The 14042-nt window shown below is 38.7% G+C and overlaps 1 protein-coding gene across 1 annotated transcript in view; it reads right to left on the bottom strand.

Annotated features, from left to right (window-relative positions):
• Positions 1–14042, bottom strand: part of ITFG1 (integrin alpha FG-GAP repeat containing 1) — a 72135-nt gene that overhangs the window by 23471 nt on the left and 34622 nt on the right. The window contains exons 9-10 of the mRNA XM_036390116.2: positions 12862–12956; positions 5345–5517 (exon numbers count right to left, since the gene is read on the bottom strand). Coding sequence (XP_036246009.1) covers positions 5345–5517; positions 12862–12956 — 268 coding nt within the window. The remainder of the gene's footprint in view (positions 1–5344; positions 5518–12861; positions 12957–14042) is intronic.

The raw sequence follows: 14042 nt of genomic DNA on the forward strand, positions 1-14042 counted from the left end.
TTTTAAGACTCAGAGACTCATTCAGATTTCTTTAAATTGTCAGAAATTACTTAGATGATAATTAATAATGAACGACATTTGCATTATACACTGCACACTACTCAAGTCTAAGCTAGAAGCCTTTGAATGGATAGACACAAGTAGTTTATTTACTACAGGAAACTTTCTTATTTTCTTTCCTTACAACTGAGAAAAAAGGAAAACATTAAGCAAAGTGGCACTGAGTATGGAAATGCCACTTTCCTTCACCCTTCTGTATCTACAAGAGAAACAGAAGACAAACAGCAGGAAGAAAAAAGCAATCTCAAACCCTAAACAGATGCTGAAGACCCAAGAAATGCACTGTGGGAGAGCTCTCTTGTAGAGGAAGTGAATTCATTCATAGATGTAGCATCTCCTGTCCCGTGTGCTGCATCTCAGCCTGGGAGAAGGAAATGCTGCTGTGCAGGCCACGCTGCAGCAACAGGAGTTGCAAGCCCTGATTTTCTGCAGGGGGGAAAGAACCTGCTGTTCTCTGCCTCCTCAGCTGCTCAGGTTGTTCCTGGGAGACATCTGGATTTGCCCTGTCAGCTGCCAGTTGAATTCTTCTATGATTTAGGCCTGTGATACACAAGGAGCCCTAGAATCAAAGTATCTACTGCTATGTTTCATTTCTGATACATACTATAATAAATAAGTGCAAGCTTATGACCTTCCTATTATTTTGAACAAAATTTTGAAGAGTTCCCATCAGAAAGAATCTCCCTGTAACAAAGATAATCATCTGCATCCTTAAAATGACAAAGCAATGTCCTTGAAAGCCTATAAAGACAGACACTACTGTAATGGTAAAACCTAAAAAATCAATGCTAAAGTGCTCTACAAAGTGTAACAGTCAATACCAAACAACTCAGCTTCAATGCTACAAGAGAGAGCACAAGAACTCTGAACTAAGACCAGCCTATTGCCCTTAACGTGCCATTTGCAGCACTTCAGATTCTGAGCTATACACACCAATACACAGCTGCAGATAAATGGTGTACAGCTTTATTCCAAAGGACATTATATCCCAATTTGGTACCTTCTGACCAAAGTCATCTATGCAGGAAAGGGAGATTTAATAAGGCTTAACACCAAAGAAAGAATGAAGTCTTATTTTAGTTTTATTTTAACATATTCCTTTGCAATTAGAATTAAATATTTACTGCTAATTTCATACATCTCTCATGCTGTCAGTTTTAGGGTAGTTCATTTAAAGTAATACCAGGGACATCTAAATCATCACTATCTTACTCCAGACGTTCAGAATAATTGAATTTGCCTCTGGTTTTTAGATTTGCTCAATTACAAGGTGCTCATCAATCCTTCATTTAAAAGAAGTCCTCTATCCAACCTTCCTTCTGACAAGTGACAACTAATAATGATTTAGGAAGAGATAATTTGGTCGAATAAGAGTCCTTCCATATAAAGGATTAATATATATATACACATTAATTTAAAACTGAGCATGAACACCTAGAAAACTTTCTAGAAGTCTATCGTACTTAGAAGTTTTTTATTCAACTTTCCATATCCAGCTGTTTTTTGTCTCCAAGTTTCAGTCTTTACTGTTATCAACTGTATCAGAGATAAAGTATTGTCAACTTGGCCAGTGAAAAACATTCCCTTTGAATAAAAATGGATTTGAAAGACTTAGATTACATATTTGCAATGCCAGATGCCAATTACTAGTGTCTAATTGGAAACAATTGTTAAACAAAATTCCTTTCATCTAATTAGATGGGAGATAGATGCTTATAAACTCACATGCAGTACTTACAATTCCAATGTTACCAGAGCCAATTTAAAATCAGCGTGTGAAAAAATGAATTCATTTAGGTAAGACAGGAGGTACAGCTGAACCAATTACTAACTACTGATAAAATCCCTTCACCTATTATTATTCTATATACACACACAATTTCTAATACAGAATTCATGTATATATCTAGCCTGAAGAAAAACCTGTGGACTTGAATTCTAATGTGCAGGTTTTGACTCAAGTCACAAGTTACAAGAATTCAGACTGAACAGATAAATATGTAAAGATCTACAGTGCATTTAGCACCTTTACCTGTTGGAATTTATTGAGTACCTGATGGAATTTATTGAGTCTTAATAAAGGCTCAAAAGGTTCAACCCCCCACAGTACCTGCAACCACAAGGGAGACTCCTTTTTGCTGTTTCTGGTAAAGAAATGTCTCCACACTGTCAGAATATTACACAGTGTAATTCCAAATCAAAGGATTATGGCAGGAGATGAAACAGCAGAGTCTTAAAACAGCTGTGGCAATAGTTGAAGCTATTGATAATTTTCTTGACTTGTTCACTGGGCAGGACACTAAACCAACATTATGCCCAACTGTGGTATCTTTATTTCAGTCTTTTGTAGGGATTTGTAAGGATTTGATCTGAAAGTACTTTCCTGAATTGTGATGGAGGCATATAATTGATTTTAATCCTTTTCTTCCATTATTATCATGTGTTGGTATGCCTTCAGATGAACAAAATTGTTTCTGCCTGCTTTAATTTCTTTACGTTACAGACAGCAAGTAGAAACCAGGCTTCCTAAACGATAGCACAGATTGAGGTCAAGAGTTTACAAAAATGCTTTTATCATTTAATCACAGTAATCAATCACTGAAATTAGATCTGTAGATGTAGCATGAAAGGCTTCAGAGAAAGAAATAAACAGCTTGATCCAGAAGTGTTTAAAATTGATTAAATAAGGTTTTCATTTTAATTTGCTCTAATTTAAGGACAGTTTTTAATTTAATTCCCACACTGTTTTAATACTCTCCAATCAGTGACCCAGTTATACATTTTAAAAGAAAGTATTTGCTTAAGTCTCTCAGAACCAATGAATTATTATTGAATATGTCATTTCATAGTGAGAGTAAAAAAAAGTGACTTTTGCTCCCATCTCAATCTACAAAAGCATGCTTCCATTACTTCTCTACAAATACTGGATAGATACAACGTTAACATGCAATGTATTTCTTGATTTTAGGTTACTTTACTCTGTTTTTGCCAAAATTCCTCAGTTTTCTGAATCTCCTTTTTAATAGCTTGTCACATCATCTGCCAGTGCTTTCAGTCCTTATGCCTTATTGTGTCACTCAACTTTGATGTCAAGTTTAAAAATAATTTTGAATGCACTCAACTGAATAAGCAAACAAATTCAGAAGCAAGGAGAATAAAAGTGTATCACAGTAGTTCATTGCAACAAGACATAGGTGACTTCTGGGCTTCTACAGGAGTAACTATTTACAAACTGTTTAATGATTTTACACGACATTAGATTGCTGTAATTATACTCCAGCCAGAGGACAGAGGCTCCTAAGACTTAAAACAGCTTCAGGTACATTTTTGAACTCCATACACCTTCATGCAGCCCATCCAGCTATCAGGATACACATGCTGTGTACCAAAACACAAGATTTCTGAGGCTTAGGCAAAAGCAAAGACAGCAACTTTACAGTTCCCACGTCACTGTGTTACTTTGGCAAAGGGAAGGCTGGTTCTAGCTTGCTCTCTGGACTGTCTGCAGTCTTGTTCAATGACTGCTGAATAGAAGATGCAAAGTCCCAGCTGAGGAAAGTCTGCAGTGAAACACCTGACATTCAGAGCCTGAGCGCTTTAACTTTGCCTGGCAAGCTCTGGGTCCTACCAGCATCACCTCCTTCTCGTCTGCCGTGTCTGAATAGAAACAGCTGCTCTGCTGTTATTTTAAGGCTCAGAGGTACAGACAGAGCTCAGCTGCTCACAGCCTTGTCATGAATCACATCATGTAGGCTGAACACAGGCACGCTACTCCTCAAACTGGGTCAATTTTAGGTGTGTCACTATCTGAAGAGTTCTAACACAAAAATGTCAGTGAGTTAACTCATGTTTAGACAACCACTAGAAGACCTGAATTGACTTCTTGGACTTCAGCACCAAATCCTCTAACTATCAGATGCATCAAAGTGAGGTCCTCACTTGTTTTCCATATTGAGTATACATTCAAACTATGAACCTGTACCCAAGATCATTCAAAATACCATGTAGAGGAAGATAACAAATACACCTATGAGAGACTTACTCTGCTTTGTAATGCATTAGTGCAAGTATTTGTCGAGCAAGGAAGACATTAAGACTCCACAAAGCACGGGTTAAAGTACCTTTTACAAGTGATGATGTGAAGGAAAAGGGAACAAAGGAAGACATTAAGACCCCACAAAGCAAGGGTTAAAGTACCTTTTACAAGTGATGGCATGAAGCAAAAGGGAACAGCACAAATGAAGTTCCATCCCTGCAGAGGCTGGCAGTCAGCTGTGCAGCACAGACAGACTGCACTCACGTGCACACATCCTGCCTCTGCTGAGCTTCCCTGGCAGCCTGGTCTCTGGGGCTCTCAGCTTTTCTCCCAAGTAAACAAGTCTATTCATCATCCCTATTGTCAAACAGAAGCATGTTCACATGCAAACATGCTGCTGCACTTGAAGGTAAAGATAAGGACATGGCAGCAGCAGCATGCCCAGGTGCCAGGTGGGAGCTGCCCACGGGCTGCTCTGCTCCCATCACCGGCAGCACGTGCTCAGCAGCTCGGAATGCACCTACTCAGGTCAGCTCTTCCACGGATCACTGACCCCTCTGTGTACAACAGGCTCCCTGAGAGCATCCCCACATGCCCTCTCCCACCTAGCACCAGATGGTAGCAGTAAAAAGTAGTGGGAAAGCAAGCAATGAAGAAAAAATTAAAAAAAAACAGAGGATGAGATTACACTGAAAAAATTAATGAGAAGGGTTAGAAGTTTCTTTTTTGAGGGGCTTGGGTGTGTGTGTTATTTATTTTCAGTTCTCTTGGACAATGTAAAAATCACTGGTACATTCCTGGTTCTCAAAAAGGGCAAAGCACTACTGACTGCATTTTCCAGCAGTCACCAGTCAGTGCTCACTCCTTGAGACAGCACCGAACAGGTTCCCCAGCTCACACAGCCTGGTGCTACTAGTGAGCACTGACAGCTGAAATCAGGAATTTACAGATGGTGTGGGAAAGGAAAGGGAGAGAATCAGCCCCTGAGCTCTGGGAGGAGTGCCTCAGATGCTGCCTCATACTCCAGTCCCTGATGGAATTCCCCAGCCAGAGTCCCAGTTTGAGCCTATACAAGGATGCATTCTGAATGTAGCTTGTAAATACACTCTTGGGTTCAACAGAAAACACTTAGCAGAGATCAAAAGTCTTGTTCACTTGATAAAATGAATGAGATGCACTAAAGTTAGCAATTTCTATGACTGATGATTGACGATGAATCTGATAGCTTTATTTCTAGGTTTGCATTACCTTCCAGAAGTGTTCTTCAATATAGCAAGTGCATCAGGGTAGCCATCCATATTGTAATCTCCAATGTGAAGTGTAATTGGAAATGAAATTTCTGCTGAAGATTTGTCATTTTGATATGGTACAAAGCCCCAGACTGTGTCTTTATTTCTGAAGTCTTGCAAAACTGGAATCCACTGTAAAATAAAACAAAACAAAACAAAACAAAAAAGAACAACTAAGTAAAGAAATTAATTTTGTTTATTTAAACAATAGTTCTATTTCCAACAGCTGACACCACTGCATCAGGATTCTTAACCATTTACAAGTAAGGATTATTTCCTAACTCTGTCACCAAAAGAAAAAAAATAATTTGAAGTATTTTTTATGCACTCAGTTATTCTAGAACAGGAAAATATAGTTCAGGTTGTAAGAATACAACCAGAATATGGAAATATTCAGGAACACCTTAACTGAAATTCAGGCTAGCCTGGAATTTCTACTAATCTTTAAATGTAGGTAAGACCAAACCATCAGGGCCATGAGATCTTGAGTCTCTTTTTTTTCCCTGGAATTGCAGGCAATGCAATAGGCATCACTAAAGCTGAGGAGAAGGAGCCAGGCTCTCTGCTGTGATACATGGCAGAAGAGCCAGAGAAAATGGTCAGACTGACACGAGGGAGGTTCTGACTAGAGATAAACAACCTAATTAAACAGCAAACGAGGCTCTGAGAAGTTGCAGGATCTTTGTCCTTAGGGGTTTTCAAAATCTGTCTGGGCAAAGCTTTAAACAACATGGTCTGAATTCAGTTTGCTCCTGCTTAAAGCAGAAGGCTGGATCTCCTAAGGTTCGTTTCAGCTTGAACAATTTTATTATTCATGGATATTTAGAAGTTCAAGAGCTTCAATTCCTCTCTTATATCCCCAGAAGCATCAGACACTGAACTGTTTGATAAGAAATTAAGATTAAAGTATCAAACTGAAACTACAAAAGAAATGCAAAGTATAATTTCTCCAGGACAGGAAATAGAATGCATCTGCACTTACTTTCCAAAGTACTACCGAGGTGCTAAATAAAAATTTATCTTAATTAAAATCAAGGTAATTTTGCAAGTTAGTATGAAGCTGAAGTGCCAGGGTTAACATTTCAATGCTACAGAAAAAAACATCAGTGTCATTCTAAAAGTCAGGAGTAATTTTATACATTAACTAACTGACAATGCCTTCAAAAGGACAGAGGGGTGCCATCTTAAAGGATCACTATCACCAACATCAAAAGCACTTAACAGATCTTACATCTCTCTCACCCAAGCCTCAATTCAGCTGCTTCAGGAAGCAGAATGAGATCATGACAGTATCATATCCTGCCATGGAAAGACTCCCCTGCTGCACAGTCCAGTGGTCAGCAACATTCCTGCCACATGGTAACTGTGTGTGACACTGGACTGCTCCCTTGGGAGTACAAACCACCCCAGGCAGATGGGAGCAGCCCCCCGATGCCTGCAGCAGTGCACTGAGGTGGGTGCTGTGTGCAGCCCAGAGATGGCTGAGGAGCCTGGCCAGTCCTGCCTGTCACTGCACACACCCAGCGTGTGCCACGGCTCTGAGCTGAACCCTGACTGCAACAGCTGCTGCAAACTGCACCTGACATCAAACACACCCGGACCCCCACACCCACGACATGCACGTGTCTAATTAGTTACTTGCAGTTGCTGAAGGCTTAGAAAATCTAAGAAACAGAAAATGAGGACAATACTCTCACCCTGAGGGAAATTTTTCAGAGGGTTGGATTTCTTAGCACTTATTTGTCATGCAGAAGACAGATGAAACAATGTCATTGCAAAATAGTCTAATTTTGAAAAACGGTGATTGAAATCAGAACCATGAAATATAATATAGCTTTTACTTTACATGGTATCATTCACACAGTCATTGCAGTAAAATCCAATTATATCCATCATATACTTTCTAAATGTTCCCAGGTATGGTAATACTATCTTAAAGAGACAAAATTAAAAATGAATTTTTAGGTACAAATACAAATTTGTTTCTCTTTTTACTCTATTCAGAGTGATTAATAGAATGCAATTTCACATTCCTAAGGTCTACAATGAGATACAAAACAACAGGTGAGCACAACACCACCTATTGCCACCAAGCATCAGCACCACTGACACCACAGAGCAAATCCATCCCTGCACTGCAGCAGCTGTGGGGCTTTTCCCAAAAGCAGCTCTGTAACATCCCAGAACATCAGCCTTGTTTGATGCATAACCAGACCACATCCCAGCACCAGCTGTGCCTTACTGACAGTTTAAATTCAGAGTAATCCATGTTTTTAGTGAAACTCCTTCTGTAGATTTCTACTACAAACTCCACTATTGTGTAATGTAATGCAAAATTAATTGCTCCTGTGCCTCAGGACATATAGTTAAGTACAAAAGGCAGAAAAATGAAAATATGTTTGTCAACAATATAAATCTCCTGCTTATTTTGTATTTGATAATCCAGACAATTACTTTAAGCTTCATATTTGCTGTTACTATGTTTCTAGGAAAAGACTAAAACTAATTTTTTAATTTCTAAGATAGAAATAGGAGGGTATAATGAGGACATATGAAGCTATTTTTTCCAGTTTTCTGATCATATGATTTCTCCTACACAGCTCAAATGAGAAAGACAAAAAATTTGTCTTTAATTTTTTAAATGAACACATAAAATTCAGTCAGAGAAATCAGATTCACTTCTTCCTTTTCTGTTAAATTCTTCTGCATAGCATCACTGCTAACATCACTTAAAATATTTATATAGATATTTTGGATCCTTCAAATAATGATTTGTAGGCTAAATATATATGATTTGTAGGAAAAATATTTAAGTGCTTGAAAATTTTACTATTCAAACTCTTCAAACATTTTTTTTTCAAGAAGTAGAATGGAGAATGCTTTCCTGCTCTGTGAAAACAGCATCATTTTAGTTTTGAAAAAGATGTGGGGATTTGAGAAAAATGTAAAGCTACTTGCGGTTACTGTCAAGGGCTCATTTCTTACAAAGTCCACACTTTGCCATGCATTAGGGAAGGCACTTCTCTTGCTCAAAAGCCTGTGAGCAGGTCTTTGAGCCCAACCTGTGGGATTAACATGTTTCCATTTTTAAATTATGGCCAGAAACCCAGGCAGCACAAAACCCAGCCCCAGCCAGCTGCTGCTTCCAGGCCACAGAACACAGGCAGGGAGCCAGCTGAGAGTCACAAAGCTGGGACATGAGTAGCCCCTTCCTGGCCAATGCATTTCCTGGGAATGCCAAAGATGAGCATCAGGAGTGGCCTGAAAGAGCTGCCCCAGCACCAGCAGTACCCCAGGTCCTTTCCCTGGGGCTCCCTCTCTCAGTGCACTGCGCTTCAGCTGCACACAGCAAATAACTCAGGATTTCAGCATGCATTAGCCTCTCAGTGCATGCAAGGGGCACCTGAATCCCTTAACAGCTGAGGAAATTACTGTGCTTTACACCATTAACTTATGGTGCTCAAAGCCCAGAAGGTGACAATCCACAGCATTGGTTCAGAATCACAGAAGAAAGTAACCAAAGCAGTAAAAGTCATGTTTTCAATGCCCATAGCCCCCAGCTGCTTTCAGAAAGAGAAACAATTTAGAAATGATGAGAGGATCTTGCAGAATATGACATTTATAAAAACTACAGCAGCTGAATCCATTCCCCCTTTAAACTGTTACACAGGAATGAGGAAAAACTTCTGACATTGACTGAGTGCAGCTGATAATCGATGCTGTCACCTCCCTCTCTAGCCTAGAGAATGACACCATGAAGACCTGGGGTTTGCTGCAGCATGCACTGCTGTGTTCTTCTTCAGACCTGCTCCATTTCCAGGAGGAATAAAGCTATAGCCTTCCTATTGTACAGAAAAAGGTTATGAGAATCATCAAGCCCACAAAGAAACTCTCAGATGAAGGGACTGGAATAATAGTGTTTGCCTCAGGAAACAAATGAAAAATCATACAGAATACTTGGCAAAATTAAAGAAGAATTAGTCATCTCTAAGAATATCACAGTATCTAGAGTTCCTACATTAAACAGTACCAAGGACTTCAAAACATTTCCCAGATTAGACTGTAGTTATTGCAGGTGAATTTAAAGAAGTCTGAGGTGTCCTAACACCTGCCACAATCTGAAACAGCATATAGGATTCCACTTGGATCTGACAGCAATTCTGCTGTTGCTATGGAAACATTCACATTCCTTTAAAACCTTAGGAGGTCTGTATCTTCTTAAGCCACTCATGTGTATTTTGTTGGCCTTTACTTCTGCTCCATCATCTGAAAGAAAAAAAATCTGAGATACTCCTAACACTTAATCCCCCCCAACCAGCATCACATAAATTAAAACCTATGATGAAAGGTTATCCTTGAAATAATTCTCCTAGCTTGGCCTGGCTTTCCAGTAGCCATCCAGTTGGGCCAAAGACATCAGGAGAAATATCCTGACAGACAAGATCTTTCTGGAACAACTCCAAAGCCTGACATGTCATTGCCTGCCTCTCCTCAGTGTAAGCTTTAGAGCCACTAACTGTACAGATGTGTATTTCTGACTTTTATGCATTTCATCCCAAAGCTTCACACACCATCATGGAACTGCAGTAACTGTTTCTCATTTGGTTTTATCAAATGCTACAGCAAACAAGCAGGAAGGACAGAACCAGGCCCAATAGGCAAAGTATGTTTTAATAAGACTGTAATCTCATCTGAGGTCTTTCAGATTCAAGATCAGTTTCTTATAAAGAAAAAAGAAATTCTGAAATCAAGAATTTGTTACTATACCCTTAACTAAAAAAATAAGCCACAAAACCCCACAGCAAAAATGGAAAAAAGACAATGGAGATACAATCTTCTATTTTTTCAATAATAGTCTTGCAATTTCTCAGTTTCCCACAGATTCCCCACCAGTACCATCCCCTTGTTGAAACACATTCTGCCCACTACAAGGGCCCCTTATTATTTCCCTCAAACTGTCAAGTGATTGGTGAACAGAATCGATTCCAGTCTGTTGCCACAAAGTTTATGTTTATCATTTCTCGTGAAGAGTAACTTATTTACTTAAATCTTATCATCTGACCTCACAATGACCAAATTCAGTGAAATGAAACATTTTACTTCCAAATAAATATAAGAATTGGCATATTTGAATAGATTTCTACCTGAAGGAAGCATGCAACACATGGGAAAAGCTGCAGAATGAAGAGATGATACTTTTCACTGTTTCAGAAAAGAAAAGAGAAAAAGTTTCAAAAGCAAAAAGCTGCATCACCTCCAGATGAGTACAAGAAAAGAGTATTCCAGACAGAATTCTTTAAAAGGTTAGACCAGAATAAGTGATTATTGCATGCCATTTGATACTGTCATTTTTAATTAAAGTCATTCTAAAAATAGGGAGGGAAAATTGCTTTACTGTTTCTAGGTAAGTCCAAATACTTGTTAACACTTTTTTCCTAGCAGGGTAAGAATCTTTTGGATTCTTTGCTATTTAAAATAAAGGGGCAATATTTAATTGCTAATTTTTATCTCAAAAGTCATTATCACTTGGATTTTTTTTTTAATTGAAACAACACAGTGAAATTGCTAAATTGAGTAAACAAATTAAATATAGGTTAACTATCTGATGTACCTGTGACTAAGTAGTTTGTTCAAACTAGTAGTTTTTATTGTCAAAAACCTGAACTTATGAAGCACAATAAAAACTGGCTGTATGCAATGTTAGATCAGAGCAGGTTGCAATAACAGACTCTATCTTGAAACATTCTGAAATTATGCAAACTGACCCACACCTTCCTCTGGCACTACTGCACCTCTTCCTTTTCTGAACATGCCCTGACCAACAGGGTCCTCAGACCCCACTGCTCCCAGTGGTTCCAGCTCTTTGTGTGGGGTTCACTTTCTACAGTGAAATTACTTTAATTTAGAATATTGTCTCAAATTTACTTGAGGAGTAAAACTCAAATTCCTTTTAATTCTTGTATTATGCAGAGTAAGGAAGTAAACTGAGGGCTCAAGTGCAGCTGTCCTTTGCCAAGGAGCAGCCCAGCCACCCCCTGTTCTACACAGCCTGGTTCTCCTGGAGCAAGGATCACAAACTGAGCATCCCCTTGCTTTGTGCAAAGGCTCTGACTCAAACTCTGCTGTACCCCAGCACCCAGCAATGCTCCAATCCATTGGCTGTGTTCTGTGTGTAGAGGGGATGAATGAATGGAAAAAAAATAAATCCAAACCAAAACAAGAAACCAACAACCCAGAACCAACCAAACAGCGTGCACAGCAAAAGGGGGTTTTGAGAACAGAGCTGCTGAGCTCAGAAGGCTGAAAGATATAAATTACCAAATCCAGAGTTATTCTTTAATACTCTGATGTCATGTCCCATCCCAGCCATCCCCCCTGCACTGACTGGGAGCTATGTGCTTTCCTTTCCTACACAGAGTGATTTTCCTCACTAGTAGGCTACAGCCTGTGTTCTATAAATTTTGATTCTTTAAAAGAGAAAATCTAACTCTAAACTTGGGCTGCAGACTGTAACAAGTTCAGCTATAAATTCTGAATTTTAGATCAAAGAGGATACTACTTTTAGCAAAATTCAATGTAAAATTTTTCAGTGAGGGAATTATCAGTAATTCATAACATGGTTAGCAACATGTACGGCACACATTGTAATTTTCTCTGAGTACCCTACAGTGGGTTTTGCTGTCAGCTACAAGCACTTTATATGTCACCTTGGCCTTTAGGTTCACATTGCAAAATATGAATTTAGCAAAACATTTATTAAGCCATCCAACAGACATCTGACTAATTTACTTTATGCTGCAACTTTATTATAAATTAGGGCACTGTAAATACTTAAACCAGATGATTGCAGGCTTAAATAAATGAACATATAATAATCTATTCCATGAATTATAACCAGTCTTTGAAAACCAGTAGTGTCATGAACAAAAAACCCTCCAACAATTTAACAGATACCCAGTCCTGAAGACACACAGACTAAAAAAGTGTTCTATACCACCTGGAAATTTACTTCATTAATAAGAAACAAAGACAAAGTAGAAATTAGGGGTAAGAAGTGGGGCTGGTTCAATGATATATGTGTGTGTATTTTTACTCTAAAATAATTCCCTAAGTTCAACTAAACAAGCTCATTTGAATTAGATTTGTTTCCAGCTCTTAGCACAAACCTTGTTTTTCATCTCATGCTGGAACAGTTATGGTGCTTCAAATGCAGTGTTTTGCAATCAAGAAAGTGACTCTTCAGGAGCCTCCATCATTTCTTTGAGTAGAACTATCCATTATAAAAACCTTCTAGGAACCTCTTTCACCAAACCCGTATTTTTTCAGATAGGGAACACACAAGTACATAAATACAAGTCTCTTGTCTTCTATAATTAAGGTGAGGAGATTTCATTTCTTTCCTGAAGAATTTCTATTTAATATAATTTTATAAAAACAGTAGTTTGCTTTGTCTTTGCTATTCCAAATTCACATTACCTGGTCCAGTCCCAACTTGGTTAGGTAGATGGCACTTCTTTGACATTTTTCATCTTCACAGACTGGTAATAAATGTTCACTTTGTCCATCTCCATCTGTCAAAAAGAAAAAAAAGCTTGTCAGCTTCATATCTGCAAAATCAGAAACCCTGCTTATATGAAATAATCAGCTGTGAATAATTTATACCTTTTTAAATTAGTAAAATTACATGATATAAACTAGACCTGTTCAAAATCCTTAACCTAATAATTTATGTCTTTTGTTTGAAGATTGCCTTTGCTAATGTACTTTCATCTTGACCCATAATATTGAGAGAATTTGAAATTTACTGACATACTGAGAAGAGTAAGTCCTTAGTAATTTGATCCCTGTGTTCAGTTGGGAAAAAAATTACCTTTAATACCAATACACCATTACAAGTCCACCATAAAAACTTATTTAATTTTCTGAACTAGTTTTAAACTCTTGTGCTGTCAGCAAGACTTTAGGAAGAGTCATGAGTTCACAAATAATATCTTAATCTGTACTTAACACAAACCACAACACTGGGGAGTTGATTAACACAATGGCTAATAAATCCCAGGCTTACAGAATTAGGTAAATTTGAGTAAATTACAGGTTTTCAAAAATGTTCTTTAAGAGCCTTTAATCCATGTATTTCCAAAACCCTTAGTAGAATAATGACCTTTTAATATTTAAACAAGCAATGACTATTTGCATCTCGAGTTCTGACACACAGAGCATGGAGTGGGGAAAAAAAGTAATAATTTACTGTCCATTATCTACTCCAGGAGAAATCTCTGTGTTGCCATGGTGACCTGGCTGCCCTGCCTTCCTCCCAGGGGCCAGGCCAGCAGTGGCACTCCCTAGGAGGCACAGAGGAAGAGGAGCAGAGCGCCAAGGGGCAGCAGCAGAACTGCTGCACTGAGAGCCTGGGCTGCCACATCCCCCCAGAGGCACAGCTTGCCATGGTACCCTCACTCAGGCACATTGCAGGCAGTCCACTTCTCCAGCCCATGGAATCAAAGTCACAGTGTAAGAGAAACAATTCACCTTCTCAACTTGCCCCTTAGCCCGTGCAGCTCTGAGGGGCTGGGTGTTTCACTTGAGATAACTACAGTGTTCATTGTGAGCACTGAAATACAGAGAGGTCCTCATCTGGCACATTAATTACTTGAATC

Source organism: Molothrus ater, chromosome 12 (assembly GCF_012460135.2).
Source record: "Molothrus ater isolate BHLD 08-10-18 breed brown headed cowbird chromosome 12, BPBGC_Mater_1.1, whole genome shotgun sequence".
In the NCBI taxonomy this organism is placed as follows: domain Eukaryota; kingdom Metazoa; phylum Chordata; class Aves; order Passeriformes; family Icteridae; genus Molothrus; species Molothrus ater.